Source organism: Lepus europaeus, chromosome 12 (genome assembly GCF_033115175.1).
Source record: "Lepus europaeus isolate LE1 chromosome 12, mLepTim1.pri, whole genome shotgun sequence".
Classification (NCBI taxonomy): Eukaryota; Metazoa; Chordata; class Mammalia; order Lagomorpha; family Leporidae; genus Lepus; species Lepus europaeus.
Window position 1 is genome coordinate 53,896,240 of NC_084838.1, and position 24,887 is coordinate 53,921,126.

The 24,887-nt window shown below is 38.3% G+C and overlaps 1 protein-coding gene across 1 annotated transcript; it reads left to right on the forward strand.

Moving 5' to 3' along the window:
- Positions 1 to 17,166: 17,166 nt before the first annotated feature.
- IFNB1 (interferon beta 1) lies at positions 17,167 to 17,741 on the forward strand. The gene has a single exon (XM_062207031.1). The coding sequence runs from the start codon at positions 17,167 to 17,169 to the stop codon at positions 17,707 to 17,709; it is 543 nt and encodes a 180-aa protein (XP_062063015.1). The 3' UTR covers positions 17,710 to 17,741.
- Positions 17,742 to 24,887: the final 7,146 nt, after the last annotated feature.

Below are 24,887 nucleotides of genomic sequence, written 5' to 3' on the forward strand. Positions count from 1 at the left end.
AGTCAGAGTAAAAGCAAGAAGGAATTAGAAAACTTAAAAATAGTGTTGGAGATATATGAGATACTATCATACTACCCAACATATTGGTCTTAGGAATATCTGGTGGCATGGAAAGAGAGAAGGGACTAGAAGGCCTACATTGTGAAATAATTACAGAAAACTTCCCTAATTTGGAGAAAGAAAGAAATATCCAAGTACAGGAAGCACATAGAACTCCTAAAACATATGGCCAGAAAACATCTTCACCATGACATATTGTAGTCAAAGCTTCCACAGTAAAGCATAAAGAAAAGATTCTAAAATGTTCATGAGAGAAACACCAGATTACTTTCAGAGGATCTCCAATTAGACTCATAGCTGACTTTTTATTAGAAACCTTACAGGATAGAAGACAATGGCAAGATATAGTCTAAGACTTAAGAGAAAACAACTGTCAACCCAGAATACTATACCTTGCAAAGCTTTCATTTATATATGAAGATGAAATAAAGACCTTCCATAATAAACAGAAATTGAAATAATTTGTCACTATGTGTCCACCCTTACAAAAGATGCTTAAGGGTATGCTACACACAGAAACACAGAAAGAAAGCCATCCCATGAATGAATGTGAAGACAGAAAATCCCCCAGTAAAAGTAAAGTACAAAAGAAATCCAAAGGAGATAATAAGAATATTTGCAGAAAAATGGCAGGGCCAAGTAGTTACTTATCAATAGTTAACTGGAATATAAATGGCCTCAACTCTCCAGTTAAAAGATACAGACTGGTAGGATGGATTAAAAAACAGAACCATCTATTTGCTGCCTACAGGAAGCAGATCTCACCAACAAATACATACATAGACTGAAAGTGAAAGGATAGAAAAAGATATTCCATACTAACAAAGAAAAAAGAAGGTGTAGCCATCCTAACATCAGAAAAAAATAGGAAAAAATGTTTGTTTTAACACAAAAATTGTTAAAAGAGCCAAAGAAGGACACTATGTAGTGATTAAGGGATCAATACAATAAGAAGATGTAACTATTATAAATATATATGCACTCAATCACAGGGTGTCTGGCTATTTAAGAGAACTATCAATGGATCTAAAGGGAGACACAGACTCAAATACAATAGTAACATAGAACATCAACACCCCACTTGCATTAATGGATAAATCAACCAGAAAGAACAAAGAAACAACAGAGCTATAATACATTATGAACCAAGTGGACCTAACAGATTATCTACAGATCTTTTCATCCCACAGTTTCAGAATACACGTTCTTTTCAGCAGTGCATAAAATTTTATCTAAGATAAACCATATACTGGGCCATAAAGCAAGTCTCAACAAATTAAAAAAAAAGTCATACCATAAACTTTCTCTGATCACAATGGATTGAAGCTTGACAACCAACAACTCAAGAATATTGAGAACATACACAAACACATGGAGACTGAACATGTGGTCATAAAATGAACAGTTGGCCATAAAAGAAATAGAGAAATCAAAAAATTTCTGGAAATTAGGATGGCAATACCTCATATTAAAACTTATGAGATACAGGAAAAACAGTGTTAAGAGGGAACGTTACAGCAATTGATGCCTACATCAAGAAACTGAAAAGTCACCAAATAAATGAGCTGTCAATGCATCTCCAGGATCTAGAAATACAACAACCAACCAAACCACAAATTAGTAGGAGGAAAGAATAATTAAAATGAAGGGAGAAATAAATAAAATTAAAACCTAAAAACCAATACAAAAGAGCAATGAAATGAAGAGCTGGTTTTTTGAGAAAATAAACAAAATAGATACACCATTGTTCCAACTAACCAAAAAAAAGAAGGAAAAGACAAAGCAACAAATTTGGAAATAGAAAAGGAAATGTAACAGATACAGAAATAAAAAGAATCATCAGGAATTACTACAAAGTACTGTATGCCAATAAATTGGGAAACGCAGAAGAAATGAATAGATTCCTGGACACACACAACCTACCTAAATTGAGTCATGAGGACATAGAAAACCTAAACATACCAATAACCAAGATGGAAATTGAATTAGTAATAAAGATGTTCACAACAAAGAAAAGCCCAGGACCAGATGACTTCACTGCTGAACTCTACCAGACATTTAAAGAACTAATTCCAATTCTTCTCAAGCTATTCAAAACAATTGAAAGGGAGGGAATCCTCCCAACCTTCCTCTATAAAGCCAGCATCACCCTAATTCCTAAGCCAGAAAAAGATACAACAGAGAAAGAGAACTTCAGACCAATATCTTTGATTTTCAAAGATACAAAAATCCTCAACAAAATACTATCCAATTGTATCTAACAGCACATTAGAAAGATCATTCACCCAGACCAAGTGAGGTTTATCCCTAGTATTCAGGATGGTTCAACATCTGAAAATCAATAAACGTGATAAAAAAACATAAATAAAGTGAAGACAAAAACCACATGATTATCTCAATACAAGCAGAGAAAGCATTTGACAAAATTCAACACCCTTTTATGATGAAAACATTAAGTAAATTGGGTATAGAATGAGCATTCTTCAACATGATCAAAGCAATTTATAACAAAACCATAGCCAGCATCCTACTGAATGGGGAAGAATTGAAGGCATTCCCATTAAGATCTGGAACCAGACCAGGATTCCCACTCTCAACATGGCTATTCAACATTGTCCTGGAAGTTTTAGCCAGAGCCATTGAGCAAGAAAAATAAATCAAAGGAATACAAATAGGGGAAGAAAAAAATCAAACTCTTCCTATTTGTTGATGACATTGATTCTATGTATAGGGCACCCAAAAGACTCCACAAAGAGACTATTGGAACTCATAAATGAGTTTGGTAAAGTAACAGGATATAAAATCAACATACAAATATCAACAGCCTTTATATACACAGACAATGCCATAGTTCAGAAAGACCTTCTATGATGAATCCATTAACAATAGCTACAAAAAAAGTTTGAATGCCTTGGAATAAATTTAACCAAGGACATCAAATATTCCTGTGATTAAAATTACAAAACATTACAGTAAGAAATAGAAGAAGACATAAAAAGTGGAAAAACCTTCCATGTTTACTAATTGGAAGAATCAATATATTCAAGCCAGCGCCGCAGCTCACTAGGCTAATCCTCTGCCTTGCGGTGCCAGCACACCGGGTTCTAGTCCCGGTCAGGGCACCGATCCTGTCCCGGTTGCCCCTCTTCCAGGCCAGCTCTCTGCTGTGGCCAGGGAGTGAAGTGGAGGATGGCCCAAGTGCTTGGGCCCTGCACCCCATGGGAGACCAGGAGAAGCACCTGGCTCCTGCCATTGGATCAGCGCGGTACGCCAGCCACAGCACGCCTACCGCGGCGGCCATTGGAGGGTGAACCAATGGCAAAGGAAGACCTTTCTCTCTATCTCTCTCTCTCACTGTCCACTCTGCCTGTCAAAAAAAAAAAAAAAGAATCAATATATTCAATATGTCTGTGCTACCAAAAGAAATTTATAGATTAAATAAGATCTCAATCAAAATATCAACAACATTCTTCTCAGACATAGAAAAAATGATGCTAAAATTCATATTTAAAAAAGGGCCCCCTGAATAGCTAAAACAACCTTAAATAGCAAAAACAATGCTGGTGGCATCACAATACCAGCCCTCAAGACATATTACAGAACACTTATAATCAAAACATCCTGGTATTGACAAAAGCCAGATGTGTAGATGAATGGAATAGAATAGAAAGTCCAGAAATTAATATGCATGTCTACAACCAACTTATCTTTGATAAAGGACTCAAAATCAATCCTTGGAGCCAAGACAGTTCCTTCAACAAATGATGCTGGTAAAACTGAATCTCTGCATGCAGAAGTAAAAAACTGGACCCTTACCTCACACTTTACACAAAAATCCACTCAAAATATATCAGAGACCTAATTCTATGATGTGATACCATCAAATTACTAGAGAACATTTAGGAAACCCTACAAGACTTTGGCATTGGGAAAGACTTCTTGGAAAAGATCCCAGAAGCACAGGCAATCAAAACAAAAATTAACAAGTTGAATTACATCAAGCTGAGAAGCATCTGCACTGCAAAAGAAACACTCAGCAAAGTGAAGAGACAAAAGGCAGAATGGGAGAAAATATTTGCATACTATGAAATTGACAAAGGATTAACTTCCAGAATCTATAAACAGTCCAGGAAGCTAAACAACCACAAAATAAACATCCTAGTCAAGAAGGGCAAAAGACCTGAGGTATCTCAGAAAGCTGAATATAGACCTATCATATGACTCAGCCATCCCACTCCTGGGAATTTGTCTCAATAAAATGAAATCAGCATATGAAAGAGTGATGTGTACCCCATGTTCATCTAAGCTCATTTTACAATAGATAAGATACGGAATCAACCCACATGTCCATAGACTGAAGACTAGATAAAGAAATTATGGTATACATACACTATATAATACTACAAAGCAATAAAAAAATGCTGTCAGTTGCAAAAAAATGTATGCAACTGGAAATCATTATATTAGTGAAATAAGCCAGTCACAAAAAGACAAATACAATACGGTCTCTCTGATCTGTGGTAACTAATAGAATGCCTTAAATATAATCTATGGGAGTGGAACTGACACTTTGAGATGTGATGATTTTGAACAGCCCTTGCTTTGACTATAGGAATAATGTTTTTCTTGTTTGGTTTTGTATTTTTCTTCTTTTTTTCTTCATTCTAATTGGTGAACTCTCTTTAGTGTAGGATTAACCTTATGAGTATAAAAATTAACTGAAAATTGATCTCTGTAAAAAATAAGAATAGGAAAGAAAAGAGAGGAGGAAGAAAAGTGGGCATATGGGTGAGATGGAGGTGCAGGGGAAGGACAACCATGTTCCTAAACCTGTACATATTAAATAGATAAAGTTGTTTTCTTAAAAAAATTAAAAATACTTAACTTCATGTGTTTTTCTGTACTCTGTGTGGTATTCAAACATCTCAAATTTTGTATATGGCTCACATTATATTTTTGTTGGACAGCAGTGATCTTGAAAGCCCTCCACAGTGTCTCCTTCACCACAGCCACCTTTACCTATTATAACACACTACTTCTTTTGGCAAATTGTTTTCATTAAGGACAGGGTTGCTGTCTTACTCTCCCCACTTGTTGTAATATCTTTTCTCTTTGAGTTTAATGATCACCACCATGGTGCTAACCATAATGTGCTTTATATCCTAACTGGTTTCTGGTGAAGAGCACAGATTTGAAAATTATGCAACCATATTAGTGTGTGTATATTGGGCACATTACTTACCCTCTTTGGACCTCAATCTTCTTCTCTGTAAAATGGGGATGATAATAACCCATCTCAAATGTCCACTGTGACAACTATTCAATGAATAGCACATAGTAATTGGTCAATAATTGATCAGTAATACTACAGCTACTACTGCTACCACTTTTTTTATTCTGTTAGATTAACTCGGAGGCCACTTCTGCAAGGAGAATGAGATGCCTTTAGATGTTGGCAGGGTAAGGAGGTTCTCTGTTGCTCACACACAGGAAGTAAACCTTATGAGCTTGTAAGTCACCCTGCATGGGTAAGCCCCAATGTTTAGACTCCTTAGACATCCCCCCCCAAGTAAAATGGACAATCTTGAAGTTGACTAACCACAGCATCTCTTTACATTTGCCTTTATAAGCCAGAGATGTTTCCAGGCAAGTCCTAGGATTATTTTCTATTTTTTTTAAAGATTTATTTTATTTATTTGCAAGACAAAGTTACAGAGAGAGGTAGAGACAGAGAGAGGCCTTCCATCTGCTGGTTCACTCCCCAGTTGGCCGCAATGGCTAGAACTGCACCTATCCATAGCCAGGAGTTTCTTCAAGGTCTCCCATGTTGGTGCAAGGGTCCAAGAATGGGCCATCTTCTACTGCTTTCCCAGGCCATAGCAGAGAGCTGGATCAGAAGAGGAGCAGCTGGGACTAGAACCAGAGCCCATATGGGATGCCAGTGCTTCAGGCCAGGGTTTTAACCCATTGCGCCACAGCTCCAGTCCCAAGGATTATTTTCAAAAGGAGGAAACCTGAAAGAATTTGTCAACCCCTGACATAACCAGAAAAGTTCAAGTGGAAGAGGTGAGAAAAAATTTTGCAATTCTTAGTAACTTGTTGTTTCTAAAACCCACGACTGGTCCAAGGTTCTACCAAGAGCTAGCATGCAAAACCCAAAAGATCAGAGAGAATGAAACCCACAGAAGGAAATGTTGAAGCTTGTTGATTTCTATTTTATTGTAGTTTAATATGAAAGAGCACTTGTTCTCTGGTGGAAATTGGAAAACCACACAATGAAAAAAGGAAAATAGCTCATTCTTCAGTTTCAAAAGCCAAACCAACCTGCCTTTAAAATGTTGGTATAATTTCTTTTGTTTTTTTCTCTACAAATTTTTACATAGCTATGTTGCATTCAAAATTTTATGTCTTGCTTTCCAATATAACTGAATGCATTTTAAATTTTCTAATTAAACATCCATACATGTTCATTAGTGGTGATATTTAAATGTAAAAAAAGAATATAGTAACATTTATTTAATTCTGTCAAACAAATAGATTACACTAAATTATAAAGTTGCCTAAAACACTTTTACTCAAAAATCTTTCAATCTTGAGATAAACTCTATATATAAATAGCTGTCAAGGATACAAAGTGAAAAGGTGATGTTTTTTCATGTTGCATCCTTAACCTTGTTCACATTATCCATTAAAGTAATTACTATTAATAGGTGAGTGAGTGTGCTCTGAGAAAAAGATCATAAATGTAATAAAATGTATACCTTTTTACTAATCTATGCAACAAATGAAAATACTACAGCCATTATTATATGTATCACTCTTTTCGGTAAATATGTCATTTACATCAATTTGTTAGTCATATGAATTTCTGCTTTTGAGAGAGTTCTATTTATTTGCCCATTTCTAAATTGGATCCTTTGGGTTTTTTGGGGGGAGTAAGTTTTTTTAGTTATTTATTAAAATTTTATTTAAGTTATACAAGTTTCATGTATTTCATATGTACAGATTTAGGAACATAGTTATACTTCCCAACCTAGCCTTCCTCTGGCTCATGCTTCAACCCTTCTTCCTCCTCCCTCCCCTATTCCTCTCTTAATTTTTAAAAAGATCTAATTTACTTAATGATCATAAAGTAAACCCTACACTAAGTAAAAGAGTTCAATAAATAGTATGAAGAAATCCAATAACAACAACAACAAAACACTGTTCAACTGTCAAGACAAGGGCTGCAAACAATCATGGAATCTCAAAATGTCCATTTCACTCCAATACACTATGTTTTAGGTACTGTATTAATTACCTCAGATCAGGGAAAACATATGATATCTGTCTTTTGGGGACTGGCTTATTTCACTAAGTATAAGGGCTTTAGTTGCATACATTTTGTTGCAAAGGACCGGATTTCATTTTTTTTACAGCTCAGTAGTACTCCATAGTGCATATATGCCATAATTTCTTTATCCAGTCAACAGTTGATGGATATCTTGGTTGATTCCATATCTTAGCTACCATGAATTGTGTTGCAATGAACATGAGGATACAGATAACTATTTCAGATGCTGATTTCTCTTGGTTTGGATAAATTTCCAGGAGTGGGATGGCTGGATCATATGGTTTATATTCAGATTTCTGAGGTATCTCCATACTGTTTCCCACAATGGTTGCCCTAGTTTACATTGCCACCAGTGTGGATTAGGGCATCTTTTCCCCACATTCTTGCCAGCATTTGCTGTTTGTTGATTTCTGCATGAGAGCCATTCTAAAGAGGGTGAGGTGAAACCTCATTCTGGTTGATTTGCATTTCCCTGATGGCTTAGTGATCCTGAGCATTATTTCAAGTGTCTGTTGGCCATTTGAATTTTCTCTCTTGAAAAATGCCTTTTCAAGTCCTTTGCCCATTTCTTAACTGGATTGTTTTGTTGTATTTCTTGAGGTATTTATAGATTCTGGATCTTAACCCTTTATCAGTTGTGTAGTTTGCGAATATTTTCTTCCATTCTGCCATTTGTCTCTTCACTTTGCTGAGTGCTTCTTTTGCAGTGCAGAACCTTCTCAGCATGATGTAATCCCATGTTAATTTTGGCTTTGATTGCCTATGTTTCTGTGGTCTTTTCTAATAACTCTTTGCCTATGCCAATGTCTTGCAGAGTTTCCCCAATGTTCTCTTGTAATTTGTTGGTATTGGGTCATAGACTTAGGTCTTTGATCTATTTTGCATAGATTTTTGTGTAATGTTAAAGTAGTGGTCTAGCTTCATACTTCTGCATGTGGAGATCCAGTTTTCCCAGAACTGTTTGTTGAAGAGACTGTTCTTGTTCCAGGGATTGATTTGGGATCCTTTGTTCAAAGATAAGTGGGATGTGTATGTGTGGATTGATGGAGTTTCTGTTCTGTTCCATTTGTCTCTATGTCTGTTTGTGTGTCAGTACCAGTCTGTTTTGATTATGACTGCCCTGTTGTATGTCTTGAAATCAGGTATTGTGATGCCTCTGGCTTTGTTTTTGTTTTATAAAATTGCTTTAGATACTCAGAGTGTCTTGTGTTTCCACATGAATCTTAGCATCATTTTCTCTAGATCTGTGAAGAATTTCATGGGTATTTTGGTTGGGATCACAATGAATCTGTAGATTGTATTTGGTAGTATGGACATTTTGATGATGTGGATTCTTCCAAACCATGAATTTCAAAGATTTTTCCATTTGTTAATGTCTTTTGCTATTTCTTTCTTTAGTGTTTTGTAATTTTCATTGTAGAGATCTTTCACATCCTTGGTTAAATTTATTCCAAGTTATTTAGTTCTTTTTGGATCTTTTGTGAATGGGAATGATCTTAAAAGTTCCTTCTCAACCATGTCATTGCCTTTGTATACAAAGACTATTGATTTTTCTATGTTGATTTTACCTCCTGCCACTTTACCAAATTTTTTAATAGTTCCAACAGTCTCTCAGTGGAGTCTTTTGGCTGCCCTGTGTATAAGATCATGTCATCTGCAAATAGGGATAGGTTGATTTCCTTCTTTCCAATTTGTATCCCTTTGATTTCTTTTTATTGCCTAATGGCTCTGGCTAGTATTTCATTTTGATTTCTCTTTAAAATCTCAATTTTATGGGAAAATTTTTCATTATTTTCATGTATAGTTTTCTTTAGCTCATGGATTTGCTTCTGAGTAATCCTATGATTAATCTTTTGAATTAAATTTTGGGCATTTAGTGAATCTCTTCATCTTTATGTTATTGAAATGTTGTTATGCTCCTTTGGGTGGGGTCGTGATATCTTCTTTATTCTTATTTCTCAAATTTCCTTGTTTATTTTTAGGCATTTTTAGTTTATTGTTGGTTTTTTCCTCTGATGCCTTTTATCTCTGAGCTTTCCTATGTGGCTTAGTGGAATGTCTTCACTTTCAGTGAATACCAAAAGGTATGTTCTGGGGATGGCCAGGGAGCTCTAGTCATTGCCTCAGGGTGGGGTGAGTATCCAAAGTAACACCCTGTTTGGGGTATATTGCAAGCAGAAAAAGAGACAGGACACAGGAACTTTCCCTCTGAAGCGTGTTGCTGGAATGCTTGTGCCGGCCCAGCATGCTTCTTTTATTGACAAGGATTGAATCAGCCATTTGTGCAGTGCATGCATGTGCTCTCCCATTACTTATAACACTACTTGATAATCTTCAGAACATGATTGTCAAGACATTGGTGGGGCATCTTGTGACTTGGTTTACTAGATAAGTATGTCTGGGAAGGTAGCTGCATGTCATCATGGGAGCTAATATGAGAACTCAATGCTCCTCTTAATAATAGGTCTTTTATTAATTTCTGATCAGTTCCTATGGCCACATCCTATATTCAGTGGTTTGTGTCCTCAACTGAGAATGTTTTGGCAAGAGCTATTCCCATGTTCTGCAGCCACACTATGTGTTAAGAAGTGTGTTCTCAACTGAGAGTGCTTTGGCTGATGCTATGTTCCCTATATTCCCCTTTTCTTATTTTTAGATGACCATTAGTAATATGATTTTTTCAAGCAGGGATTAAAATCTTTGCAAGTATTGATCAAAGATGGAATGCACTGAAAGAAGCAGCAGATTAAGATCAATGAAGCCATGACAATGCAACCATAGAAGAACAACTGTTTTAACCAAGTGAAATTTGGCAGCCATTCTGTGTGCCAGTTGTTGGGGTGTTGATCGTAATACCCTTGAATAGGGATGGGAAAAAGCAACATAAGACAACATAATAACATCAATGAATTCTTTGTCAATTTTGACATTATGGCTATCAAGAGAGTCTCTTGGGTTTCTTTTTGATGTTCTTGTGGAAACAATCACTGAGCTGAAGCAATTCGTGGCTTGAGGTCTGCCCAAGTAACCGGTGGTCTGTTAGGGAGAGGAAATCTCCAATGTCAAGATGTCATCTCTCCTTCCTACAACCTGTGTCAGAACTGAGGGACTGGGTCCTGAAGCCCTTGACACCAACTCATGATGTCATGTAGGGTGAACATAACGAGCAGGAATTCACACAGGTTCTGTGGGAGAGAGAACAGAGGCATACCCTCACCCCCATGTTAGTAGTGGTTCTGGTCCTCCCCAGGTTAGGTCAGGGCTTTTTTATGATACACTAATGGATACAGTGCATCCTCTTAGAGTGGAAATGTTTTCTCACTGGGGCTTCAGCTGCCTCAAACCTGCTCGAAGAGTAAGATAAGTGATTAAGTATAAATAAAAGACAAGACAGGAATTAACCTGTCTCAGGGTGTTTCCCCTTTTCTTTAATTGTTTATGTTAATGTGGGGCTCAAACCCACGACCCTGAGATTGAGTCTCATACTTGGGGCCAGTGCTGTGGCACAGTAGGTTAATCCTCCGCCTGCGGCGTCGGCATCCCACATGGCACGGATTCTAGTCTCCCGGCTGCTCCTTTTCCAATCCAGCTCTCTGTTGTGGCCTGGGAAAGCAGTAGAAGATGGCCTGAGTGCTTGGGCCCCTGCACCCACATTGGAGACCAGGAAGAAGCACCTGGCTCCTGGCTTCAGATCAGCGCAGCTCCAGCTGTTGCGGCCATTTGGGGAGTGAACCAACAGAAGGAAGACCTTTCTCTCTGTCTCTCCCTCTAACTGCCTGTAACTCTACCTCTGAAATAATAATAAAAAAAGAGTCTCACACTCTACTGACTGAGCTAGCTGGGCAGCCAGGTCAAGGGGAGAGCGGTATGTTGCAAGGGTCTACAAGTGGAGGTACTTGTTATAAATATGTATGAATTGTGGCATGAAGTTCTTGTAGAAGATCTTGTCCCCAGATAGGGAAAGGAATAGAAGAGTATAAGCATGATATGAGCAACAAGATGATTATCAGTTGGATTGTAACAAGCTAGCCATTTATGATTCTGTCGGGTTTGGAATTACCACCTATTCCCCACACAGGGTCAGCAGAAAATGAAGGCCAAAAGGCAGGCCACTGTGTTAAAAGAATGACAGAGACATCAGTGCTAGTATCAATTAACCCTGACAACTCCTGACAGTCAATCTGTATAGTTACATAAGGACGATTATTAGAAATTTGAGCAATGGCAGCCACTAGCATAGATCTAAAGTACTCGTTTTCCTGCAAAACTTCTTTACTAGAGGGAGAAGTATATGGAAGGACAAATCGCTGAGAAACATAAGTTTGAGAGGGAAGTTCTTGGGGTAAGTTTGGCCACAACTGAACATAAATAATCCCTGTTAATGAGCATCTATTACTTCAGGAATGATAAAAATGCCTTCTCCTAACTACTGCTCTAAATTAATAGAGACATTGTTATTTAAATTAACTATGGCTTGTATAAAAGCAAAATCCCAATATTCTTGAGCCCAAACAGTGTACTAGGCTGGGAGAACCAAAATTTTTACTAGAGTTTTCCAATTCCATGGCACTATCTCATCTCCTCCCCCAATTCCCTCCAATATGTCCACTGTATAAGAACTCTGCATCTTGTACTCTGTTAACATCATTTTTTAACACTTTATAAACATTATAGGGAAGATGTCCATGACGGGGAGCTACATTTTGAGGTTGAACACAGGACAGTTAACATTGGTAATTCTCCTTGCTCCTTGACTTCCTGAAGCATACCTTGTACCACTGACACAACTGAAGGAGGCTCAGACACCACTGCCCCAACAGCAGCCTCAGAAGGCGCAGAGGTCTCATAGTGAGGTGGTGGGAGATGAGCTCTTGTGCAGTCACAGAGTCGCCCCAGTTTCAGCACACAAGGCTTCCACAGTTGCTGGGTGCAGAGGCTCTGCCCTGCCCTGCCAGCCTGTCCAGTCCACAGAGAGGCAGATGTTCTCAGAGCCAACTCTGCCTAGGCAGCTTGATCCCCAGAACCTGCAGTATACTGGGAGGCTGGGGATGCCTGACAGTCTTGCAGAGAGTCCAGAAATTAATCCTTGTATGTACAGCCAACTGATTTATTACAAAAATGCCCAGATCATGCATAGGAGAAAGGATAGTCTCTTCAATAAATTGTGCTGGTAAAATTGGATGTATATATGAAGAAATTAGATCCCTATCTTTCACTATGTATAGTAATTAACACATGTTTACTTGAAAGTCATAGTTACAGAAAAGGAGTGGCAGAGATTGAGAGAGAGAGAGAGGGAGAAAGAGATTGATTTTCCATCTGTTGGTTCACTCCCCAAATGGCTGCAACAGCCAGAGCTGGGACAGGCTAAGGCCATGAGCCAGGTGATACATCCAGGTCTCTCATGTGAGTATAGCATGCACCTCCTGCCTTCCCAGGTGCATTAGTAGGAGCTGGATCAGAAGTAGAGCAGCCGGCGCCGCAGCTCACTAGGCTAACCCTCCGCCTTGCGGTGCCAGCACACCGGGTTGTAGTCCTGGTCGGGGCACCAGATTCTATCCCAGTTGCCCCTCTTCCAGGCCAGCTCTCTGCTGTGGCCAGGGAGTGCAGTGGAGGATGGCCCAAGTGCTTGGGCCCTGCACCCCATGGGAGACCAGGAGAAGCACCTGGCTCCTGCCATCAGATCAGCGCAGTGCGCCAGCCGCAGTGGCCATTGGAGGGTGAACCAACGGCAAAGGAAGACCTTTCTCTCTGTCTCTCTCTCTCACTGTCCACTCTGCCTGTCAAAAAAAAAAAAAAAAGTAGAGCAGCCAGGACTTGAACCAGAACCAGCACGCATATGAGATGGCAGAACTGTAGATAGTGGCTTAACCCACTACACCACAGCACTAGCTCCCGTGTTGTACTTTTGAGAGTTTGACTATAACATGTAGTGGTGAGGATCTTTTCTGGTCCTGTTTATTTAGAGTCATTAGTCTTGTGCTTGGAGGTCCATTTGTTTCTTCAACTTGGAAAAGCTTTGAGCTGAATCAGCTTCTTATGCCCATACTCCTCTATTCTTAAATTATCTAGCAAAATTTAAGTATTTGTTTAATTAATAATGTCTCAGCAGTCTCAGTGACTGTCTTAATTCTTTATTTTTCTTTCTTTTTTTTTTTTTTTTTTTTGAGTTGTATAGGTCATAGGACCTGTCTTCAAGTTCAGATACTGCTTTTTCTGGTTATCTGTGTTGTTAATGCTTTCAGCTGTACTTTCTGTTTGATTTGTTAGATTTTTTTTTTATATCCAAGATTCCTTTTTAGTTCTTTTTCAAGATCTCCACCTCTATGCCTAATTTCTCATTCATATCACACGTGGTTCTGATTTCATTTGGCTAGCTTCTGAATTATCAAATATCTCTTTGAGTATTCTTATAATCAGTTTTTAAATTCTTTAACAGGTATTTTATCAATCCCTTTTTTATTTAGTCTGTTACTAAAGTGTTATTGTATTCCTTTGTAGGCATATTTTTACCTTACTTTTTCATACTTCTTGTGTCCCTATGTTGATATTTACATTATTTATGCATCAGTTGTCTCTGGCACTTTTACAGGATAGCTTTCATGGTAAGAGCCCCTTTCCTGAAGTTGTGTCTGAATTTTGGTTCAGCTACTAAGTTCCATTTTATTTCTAATTGACTATGTAATGAAGACTCTTTGTAGCTTCTGTTTTAATCAGTGGTGGTGGTGGGATATGATCATTCCTCATTCCCTGTGGAGTTATGTGAGTCCAGAAATGGAATGCCATGATAGTGGTGATGGAGCATGAGATCCAATACTAGGCCGTCTTAGTTCCCAGCAGCCACCTAAAGCAATGGGGATGGATTCAAACCCTTTAATCAGCCCACAAGGGTGAGGTCAGGGTCATGGAAGTGGTACTGGCAATAGTCTAAGATATACAGCCATGGTTGCAATCCACTGGGCTGAGGTGGTGAAAACACCAGCCCATCGTCCTGTGAGGGTGAAGTAGGTCACAGCTGCAACTGATGGTAGTGTGGTTGAGGGCTAGGGTTACAGGAACACCAGCCTGAAGTTCTGAAGGGGGAAGCAGTCTGGCAGTAACCCATGGCAATGATGGTTTACCAACTTGAAGTATCAGTGGGGTGCCATACCAGCAGCCCAAGGAGGTGGGGATGGGACCCCAGATACAGTGGCACTTGTGGGAATGTGATGTGTTTTCAGGAGTTCTACTGACAAGAAACCCAAATGGGGCACACAATTCTAGAAGGTACCTGAGGGTCTGGGGTTGCATACAGTCTTAACCATGACCCCACAGATTGGACAGAAGCCTTTGGGAATAGGGCTGAGGTCATGGGAATCCTGATCAGCTGTCCTAGTAAATGCAAGTCAAGCAGGAGCAAGCAGTGTTCCACGTGGTGGGAGACGGAGAGAAAGTAGGGGAGAACAGTTCCCATGTTTGTGGAGGCAAGTGCCCCTACTTCTAGAGCCCTGAAGGCAGGATAACCGTGCAGTTCTGGACCTCATCCCTTGTAGTTCAGAGGGCTGCATGGGCTGGGGTGCTGGGTCACAGTTGCTCTGAGGGATCTAGCTGGATATGGAAGCTGCAGTATTTCTGCTAAAGTGGTAGAGTGTCTGTGGCTTCCCAAGGATAGGGATATCCAGAGATTTCTGTTCCCTAGGGAAATATGGGTCTCAACAGTGACACTTTTTCCAAGATAGCATAACACTGTCACAGCCTGTGCTGTCAGATATATGGGGTAGATGATGTGAGATCCTTCTCCAAAACAAAGCTACCACATGTACTCCAATTATCTCCCCTAAGTCCCAAGCTTGTGATGATTGTGGATTTCTTCTGTAGCTGGGCTCACCAGCATAATGCACCCATGGAGCTGGGCTCTGCTGAAGTTCTCCTGTTTACCCTTCCCCCTGAAATGGGGATCCCTCCCACCATGGGACCAGAATTACAGTTGCTAGTTAACATTGTTCCTCTTTGTATGCTGTCATCCCAGATCTCCATGTCTGACAGGGTTTCCTTTATTCTCTTGCTAAGTTGTAGTGTTTTCTCTCTGGTACTCACCTCGAAGTGCAGTGGTGTTTATTGGATGTTTCGGTTCTTTGTGGAGGCAGAAGTGAATGTTGGTCACCACTCTTCAGTGATTTTGAACAATTCTGATTTGCATTTCTTAATCAATAATATGAGCAGAATTCATAACTATTGCTCTGTGACATTTATTTTCCTGTATTTAGCCATATATAACCTTCTCTATTAGATTTTTATTAATGTTAGAAGTTTTTCTTAAGTGAAGAAAATTATCTCTCTTTGTGCATTATAATGTTTTTAATATAGCTCTTCATCTTTGCATGATTCTTTCATATTAAAATTTATAATTTTTCTATAGTAACATTTACAAATATTTTCTATTATAGCCTCTGGTTTTATATCTTTCTTAGAAATATATTCCTTACTCCAATATTATTTTTAATATTCTCCAATTTTATTCTAGATTTGTGTCATTTGACTTTGTAATCTGCACCCTATAGTTTTCTATGGACTATATAATATTGAACCATATTCACTTTGCTGGAAATGACTCCTCTTAATCAATATACACTATTTCTTATATACTGTTGGATATGAGTTGCTTATTTCCCAGATTGAAGCTTTTCTCCATCACCAGCTTCCCCTCAAACTTCTCATTTCTTGTGATGATACTTATATCTTAGTAAAATATAGACTTTTTCTTTATTTAGAATTATTTCCTATATATCTTATTTCATTTCTGAGTTTTTCCACTTCCTATTTATGTTGTTTTATATTATTAAAATTTTAAACCCCTTTGTTAATGGTAGGTTACAATTTTGATCTGTTTATATGTATTACTCCTAGAATGTTTGTTATTTTTATAGATATCAATCCACTTCTTTTTCTAATAAAAAGTTTGTATGAGAGTCCCACTGAGTACTTTTCTGTTGTTTTATTTAATAGGAGTTAATTTCTCCCGAGCATCTAGATTCAGAGTGTTTTTTCCTAATTTGACAGAGCTCCCTCTTCTGTTGCTTTTATGAAGTGCTCAAAAACATGGCAGCTCGCTTTCCTAGTTGTGCACTCCCACACTGGCCTGGTGGTCACTTTCCCCCTCTCTTTTGTTTGTCCTCAGCTCAAATGTGATTCCACTTGTAGCAATTTCTCCACAGTGTAGGCCCATATCCCAAAGGGAGCTATGGCTGATTGGCTTTGAAAATTTCTCCTACCTTCCACTATGCCATTGCCTGCAACAATTTACTGCACTTTTCTCATGTACTCACACAATTGCCTGCAGATATGATTCCATTATGAGCTGCTATCTTCTGATTGGCTTTTCAGCTAATTCCTCTCAGCTGTTTTTGAGTTCTTACGTTATCAGATACTTTGCTTTCCTTTTCTTTATTCCAGGTCCTCTTATTTATTTTTCTCTTTGCTTTAGTAATTCATTGAAACTTTATAAAACATTTGAAGTACTCATAGTTTGCACTACCTTTTTCCCTAATATATATATATATATATATATATATAAAATAAAATAGGAGTTTAAATAAAAAGAATTTCAAAGATTCAAGTGACATAGGAAAACTGAAAGGGAGAACTGAAAGTGGGAAATTCCTGTGAAATAGAAAAGACCATCCCATATAAGAGCCCATACTCATGGATAGAGGCCACTCACGCTGCAGACTGTGGACCTTGGCAGTCTTTGCTCCAGCACACGGGTAGTAAGCGACACTGCTCCTGTTTTCATCATGATCAACAGGTGTATCCTTCAAATCGCTCTCCTGTTGTGCTTCTCCACCACAGCTCTATCCATGAGCTACAACTCGCTTCAAAACAAACTACGCAACGGAAGTCTGGAGTGTGCAAAGCTCCTGCTCCAGTTGAATGGAACGACTGACAACTGCATCAATGAGAGGATGAACTTCAAAGTCCCCAAGGAGATTAAGGAACCAGAACAGCTCCAGAAAGAAGACACCACCTTGGTTATCTTTGAAATGCTCCACAACATCCATGACATTTTCAGAAAAAATTTCTCTAGCACTGGCTGGAATGAGACCCTTGTTGAGAACCTTCTTGGTGAAACCCATTTGCAGATTCATCATCTGAAGAGCAAAATAAACAAAAAGGTCACCTTGAAGAGCGTCACAATAAATCTACGCCTGAAGAGCTATTACTGGAGGATCGTGGATTATCTGGAGACCAAGCAGTATAGCAACTGTGCCTGGAAAATAGTCCAGTTGGAAATCTTCAGGAACTTTTCCTTTATCATCATTCTCATAGATTACCTCTAAAACGGATGTCTCTGCCTCTGGAACTGGGCAATGATCAGGAATTTGTCAACCAGCAGAGGTACCTGGAGTGACTGCCAGCTCATAAACTGCATGTGAAAGGACAATACAAGACTTTAAATTTTTTATTAACTTAAGAAGCATGTTTATTCTTTTATTAATTTATGAAGTATTTTATTCCTTATTTAACATTTTATTTTGTAAAATAAACTATTTATAACACAAAAGTCAACATGTTGGTTTTTAATTTCAATTTGTTTTATGTAACCATCCATATTTTAAAAAGCTGAGCATTTATTACATATTGTTTGTAAAATGTGCTGTCTAATAGCATTGTTTCTGGACCATGCCTTGGAGGAGTTCAAAAATCCAAGGGAGCCACATGGACTACACAAGGTAAGACACAATAGGGGGACCTGAACCTTATAGAAGAAAAAATGTGGCATTAACCTTTATGGGACTGAAAAGAAAGAGGCAAGCAGGTGTTCAGGGATTAGAACTTAGAGTACCCACTGTTTGTACTTTGCTCCAGGTTCTCTCTGGCTATAAAGTTAGAATTTGGTTGGCCCTCAGGGCAGCCAGAAGAATACGTCAGCTAAGATGTTTAGTCCAATCTTTCACTGTTATCTGAGAGATGCTCTGGCCCTCTGGCAGGATATTTCAATATTTGTGTGTGCCCAAGGCTAAGGGCAAGATCCTGGACACTTCCATGACCATTAAGTGCATTATATCATTCTTCATGGGACAGCTAAAATATGTGGGTCTCCCAGGATAACTGACAGTCTCTGTTATCAGGGTATAAGCACCAGAATGACAATAATCCTCTTTATATCTAGCCAACTGGATAGTATCCCCACCACCACTAGAGTTTTGTTTTGTTGTAATGAGGTTTTTGGTTTCTTGTTTGATTGTTTATGTCAACAAACTACATCTATTCTGGTCCCCATTGTCTTTGGATAGAATTGTGGAAATATCCTATCTGGTTTTCCTTGTGCACTGCATCTCTGTGGCCACACAGTCACTAATACCAAATCCAAGACAGGGTAACATATTAAGTCCAGTTTTAGGCAAAGTGAATAGCCAGGAGCAAAGGGAAAGAAGGCAAGGCCTAGGAAAAAGGGATTTTCGGATGTGGTAAGGAGGGCACTAGTTTTTTCCATGGGAAAACAAAGCTTTTCTAGGAGCTCTTTGGTCTCCTGGACAATATATGCAACTGGCCAGATTCTTGTCTTAGTATTGAGCCCCTTAGTCACTTGGGGCACTTATTATTTATTCTTTAAAACAGCTGCCATTTGCTGAGGGATTCATTTTTTAGTATTTTATTAATTTATTTGAGAGGTAGAATTTACAGACAATTAGAGGGAGAGACAGATAGAAAGGTCTTCTATCTGCTGGTTCACTTCCCAAATGGCCACAATGGCTGGAACTGTGCTGATCCAAAGCCAGGAGCCAGGAGCTTCTTCCAGGTCTCCCATGCGGATACAGGGGCCCAACTGCTTGGGCCATCTCCTAGTACTTTCTCAGGCCATAGCAGAGAGCTGCATCAGAAGAGGAGCATCCAGGGCTAGAACCAGAGCCCATATCGGATGCTGACACTGCAGACAGAGTATTAACCTACTGTGCCACAGCACTGGCCCCGTTGAGGGATTCTAATGAAACATTTACTGTGCTAAGTACCTTTGTACATAATTTTATTTGATATTCTTAGTAAGCACCTTATAGGTGGGCACATTTACATTATTGCTATTCTACAAGAGAAAAAACTAAGTCTAAAAGAATTATAGGAACTATCCCCAAATCACTCAGCTGGTGAATGCTTTAAAAGTATAAAGGGAACAATCATGAAAGTTTTTATTTCTATCTAGGGATTTTCTCCCAGAAGAGTACAGAAAACTGAATTCATGTTAAACGAGTCAGGCTTCAAGAGAAAAAAAATCTGGCAGAAAGTCCCAATCTTTGCTATTGTGCCGATAATAAACTCAGAGCTCCCCCTGGTGGCACAAGACATTTAACACAATGGCTGTACAACCAAAAAGAGCCATATCTTGGGGGCCAGCACCGGGGCTCACTAGGCTTATCCTCTGCCTGCGGCGCTGGCACCCCATATGGGTGCTGGTTCTAGTCCCAGCTGCTCCTCTTCCAGGCCAGCTCTCTGCTGTGGCCTGGGAAAGCCATGGAGGATGGCCCAGGTGCTTGGGCCCCTGCACCCTCATGGGAGACCAGGAAGAAGCTCCTGGCTCCCATCTGTCCCAGCCATTTGGGGAGTGAACCAACCGAAGGAAGACCTCTCTCACTGCCTGTAATTCTACACTTGTCAAATTAAAAAAAAGAGCCAAACTGGTGTACCTACTGACATTGCTGACCCCCATGGATCCAGTGTCCCATAAAACAGACAACCTCCCCCTTCACTCCTTCCAGCTCTAAAAAAATCTCTTCTGCAGGCAGGATCTTTTTTGTTTGGGAGTCAAAGATAAGATCATTACATAGAAATGCAAAGTCCAAGCTATGTCTAGGGCACCCAAGAGAACACTAACAAAGTCCCTCTGCAAACTTCCTTCTCTGTGTTGAATGGTTAAAGCAACCAAGAAACTAGTTCCTGTAAAGGCCTGCCCTGCTTGTGCTAGATGGGGCCAGAATGACCGGAGAGAGGCTTTTTATGCATAATTACAGAACTGTCACCTGAGCATGCCAGTCTATACAGAATACCAAAAGTATGTCCATTACTTGTAAAGGAAAAATGACAATTGAAATTCAGCCAAAATGGAAGGTAGACTTTCCCCAGAATAGGTAGTGATTATGACAGGCCCTCATGCTTAAGTGAGTTGGCTCTAATCCAAAACAACACACATGCATCATCTGCCTGGAGCTACCAAAAATCCCTAAGGAATGCTGTACTATTTTTATATATAAAAATACTTCAAAAAGTTCATGGAAAATGAGATTTAAATTTGGGGTAAAATTTTTTTTTGAAATCTATGTATAGTCTTTTCATAATACACATTTTTCCATGGAGATTTTTTTTAAGTTTGTTTATTTGTTATTTTCATCTACTTGAAAGGTGGTTTGTCTGCACCTGTCAGAGGACAGAAAGGAAGGAGGAAAGGAGGGAGGGATGGAGGGAGGGGGAGAGAGAGAGAGAGAGAGAGAGAGAGAGAGAGAGAGAGATCTTCTATCTATTGGCTCACTTCCCAATGCCTATAACAGCCAGGACTGGGCCAGGCCAAACTCAGAAGGCTGATAACTAATTCAAGTCTCTCATGTGAATGGCTAGAACCTAATTCAGGGTTCCCAGGCACTTGACATTTCATCTGCTAACTGAAGAAAAACTGTCAATGCAGAGTAATGTACCCTGCAAAGCTTTCATTTATAAATGAAGGTGAAATAAAGACCTTCCATAACAAACAGAAATTGAAAGAATTTGTCACCACTTACCCAGCCTTACAAAAGATGCTTAAGGATGTGCTACCTACAGGAAAACAGAAAGATAGCCATCATTGTGAAAGCAGAAAATCCCCCAGTAAAAGTACAAAAGAAACCCAAAGTAAACAGTATGAATATTTATGGAAAAAATGGCAGGTCCAAGTTGTTATGTATCAATAGTTACCTAAAATGGCCTCAACTCTCCAGCTAAAAGATACAGCCTGGCTGAATGGATTGAAAAAAAAGACTCACCTATTTGCTGCCTATAAGAAACACATCTCACCAGCAAAGATGCATGCAAACTGAAAGCAAAAGGATGAAAAAGATATTCCATGCTAATGGAAAGCAAAAATCGGCAGGTGTACCCACCTTAATATCAGACAAAATAGACTTTAACGCAAAAACTTTTAAAAGAGACAAAGAAGGGCACTATGTAATGATTAAGAGATCAATTCAACAGGAAGAGATGACTAAAACAAATGTATATGCACCCAATTACAGGGTGTTGGCTATTTAGAAGAAACATTAATATGAGTGTAAAGGGAGACATAGACTCTGATACAATAGTAATGGTGGAATCAACAACCCATTTTCATCAATGGACAGATCATTTGACAGCAAATCAACAAAGAAACAACAGAGCTAATTGACACTACGAATCAAATGGACCTAACTGACATCTACAGAACATTTCATCCCACAGTGCAGAATATACATTCTTCTCATGAGTACATGGAATCTCCCTAAGATAGACAATATGCTAGGCCAAAAAGCAAATCAGCAAATTCAAAAAAATTGAAATCATACATTGTGTCTACTCTAACCAATGGAATGAAGTTGGAAATCATCAACTCAAGAATCTCTAGCTAATATGCAAACACATGGAAATGGAACAACATATTCCTGGATGAACAGTGGGTCAAGAAATCAAGAGAAATAAAAAATTCTTGAAGTGAATGAAGGTATCAATACAGCATATCAAAATTTATGGGATACAGCAAAGGCAGTGTGAAGAGTGAAGTTTATAGGGAAGTTTATTGGTGTCTTCTTGAAAAATAATAATAAATGAGCTATCAGTGCATCTCAAGGACATAGGAAACAACAAACCAAACCCCAAATTTATAGGAGGAAAAAATAATTAAAATTAAAGAAGAGATAAACAAAATTGAAACAAAATAATAAGAATAAATGAAATTAAGAACTGGTTTTTTGAAAAAAAAATTAACAAAATTGATACACCATTGGCCCAATTAACCAAAGCAAAAGAGGAAAATACCCAAATCAACAAAATCAGAGATGAAAAAGGAAGTGTAGCAACAGATACCACAAAAATAAAAAAGAATAATAAGGAATTGCTACAAAGAGCTGTATGCCAAAAAAATTAGGAAACCTAGAAGAAATGGAGATTCCTGAACTCATAAAATCTAGCAAAATTGAATCATGAAGACATACAAAACCTAAACAGACCCATAACAAAGATAGAAATTAAATCAGTATTAAAGACCCTCTCCACAAAGAAAAGCCAAGGACTGGATAATTTCACTGCTGAATTCTGTCAGATATTTAAAGAAGAACTAATTCAAAATTTTCTGAAACTACTCAAAACAATTGAAAGGGAGAGAATCCCCCCATACTCCTTCTATGAGGCATGCACCACTTTAATTCTTAAACTACAAAAAGATACAATAGAGAAACAAAACTATAGACTAAAATCCCTGATTTTCATAGAGGCAAAAATCCTCAACAAAATATTAGTTAATTGAATCCAATAACACGTCAGGAAGATCATTCACGTGGACCAAGTGGGATTTATCCCTGGTATGCAGGGATGTTTCAACATTCACAAATATAAGGCAAACTTCCATGATAGATGGAAAGACATATTCCCCCCCACCTAAAGAAACCTATTCATTTCATGAGTACAAATTTCATAAGTACAGCTTTAGGAATACAGTGATTCTTCCCACCATACCCATTCCCAGTCCCATTCTACATTAAGGAAAAAAAAAACTGTTCTTGGATAGTTAAGACAAAGGCTATTCAAGTCATTGCTTCTCAAAGTGTCAATTTCATTTCTGCAGATTTACTTTTAAGAGCTCTATTAGTTCTCACAGATCAGGGAGAACATATGGTATTTGTCTCTTTGGGACTGTCTTATTTCACAAAGTATGATGTGTTCCAGATTCATCCATCTTGTTGCAAATGACTGGATTTAATTTCTTTTACTGCTGTGAATTATCCCATAAAGTACAGATCCCATAATTTCTTTACCCAGTCTTCAGTTGAGAGGCATTTAGGTTGATTCCGTTGTCTTAGCTATCATGAATTGAGCTGCAATAAACATGGAGGTGCAGATAACTCTTTTATTTGCTGATTTTATTTCCCTTGTATAAATTCCCAGAAGTAGGATGGCTGGGTCATATGTTATGTCTAAATTCATATTTCTGATGTATGTCCAACATGATTTCCATAGTGGTTTTACCAGTTCACATTCCCACCAACAGTGGATTAGGGTATTTTTCCCCCACATCCTCACCAGCATTTGTTGTTTGTTGATTTCTGTATGAAAGGCATTCTAACTGGGATGGGGTGAAAACACGTTGTGCATTTAATTTGCATTTCCCTGATGGCTAGTGATCCTGAACATTTTTTCATGTGTCTGCTGGCCATTTGGATTTCCTCTTTTGAAAAATGTCTAAGTCCTTGACCCATTTCTTAACTGGATTGTTTGTGTCATTGCTGTGGAGTTTCTTGATCTGTTTATATATTCTATTTATTAATGCTATCAGTTGCATAGTTTGCAAATAATTTCTCCCATTCTGTCATTTGCCTCTTCACTATCCTGAGTGCTTCTTTTGTATTACAGAAACTTCTCAATGATGTAATCCCATTTTGTTAATTTTGGTTTTAATGGCCTGTGCCTCTAGGGTCTTTTCTAAGAACTTTTTGCTTGTGCCAATGTTTAGCACGGTTTCCCCAATGTTTTCTAATAATTTGATGGTGTTGGGTCATAGATTACGATGTTTAATCCATGTTGAGTGGATTTTTGTGTAAGATGTAAGGTAGGGGTCTTGATTCATAATTTTGCATATGGAAATCCAGTTTTCCCAACACCATTTGTTGAAGAGACTGTCCTTGCTCCAGCAATTGGTTTTAGCTCCTTGGTTGAATATAAGTTGATTGTAGATGCTCAGATTGATTTCTGGCATTTCTATTCTGTTCCATTTGTCTATCCATCTGTTTCTGTATCTACCCATCTGTTTCTGTACCAGTACCAGGCTGTTTTGATTGTAACTGCCTTGTAGCATGTCTTGAAATCTGGTATTGTGATGCCTCTGGCATTGCTTTTGTTATTTAAGATTGCTTTAGGTATTCAGGGACTCCTGTGTTTCCATATGAATTTCAGCATCATTTTATCTATTATCTGAGAAGAATTTCTTAGGTATTTTGACTGGATTCACATTGAATCTGTAATTGCTTTTGGAAGAATGGATATTTTGATGATATTGATTCTACCTATCCATGAACATGGAAGATTTTTCCTTTTTTTGTATCTTCTATTTCTTTCTTTAATATTTTGTAATTCTTATCATAGAGATCTTTGACATCCTTGGTTAAATTTATTCTAAGGTATTTGATTTTTTTATACCTATTGTGAATGGGATTGATCTTAGAAGCTCAATCTAAGCCTTGGCATTGTCTTTGTTTACAAAAGTTGTTGTTTTTTGTGTACTGATTTTATATCCTGCTACATTAGCAAA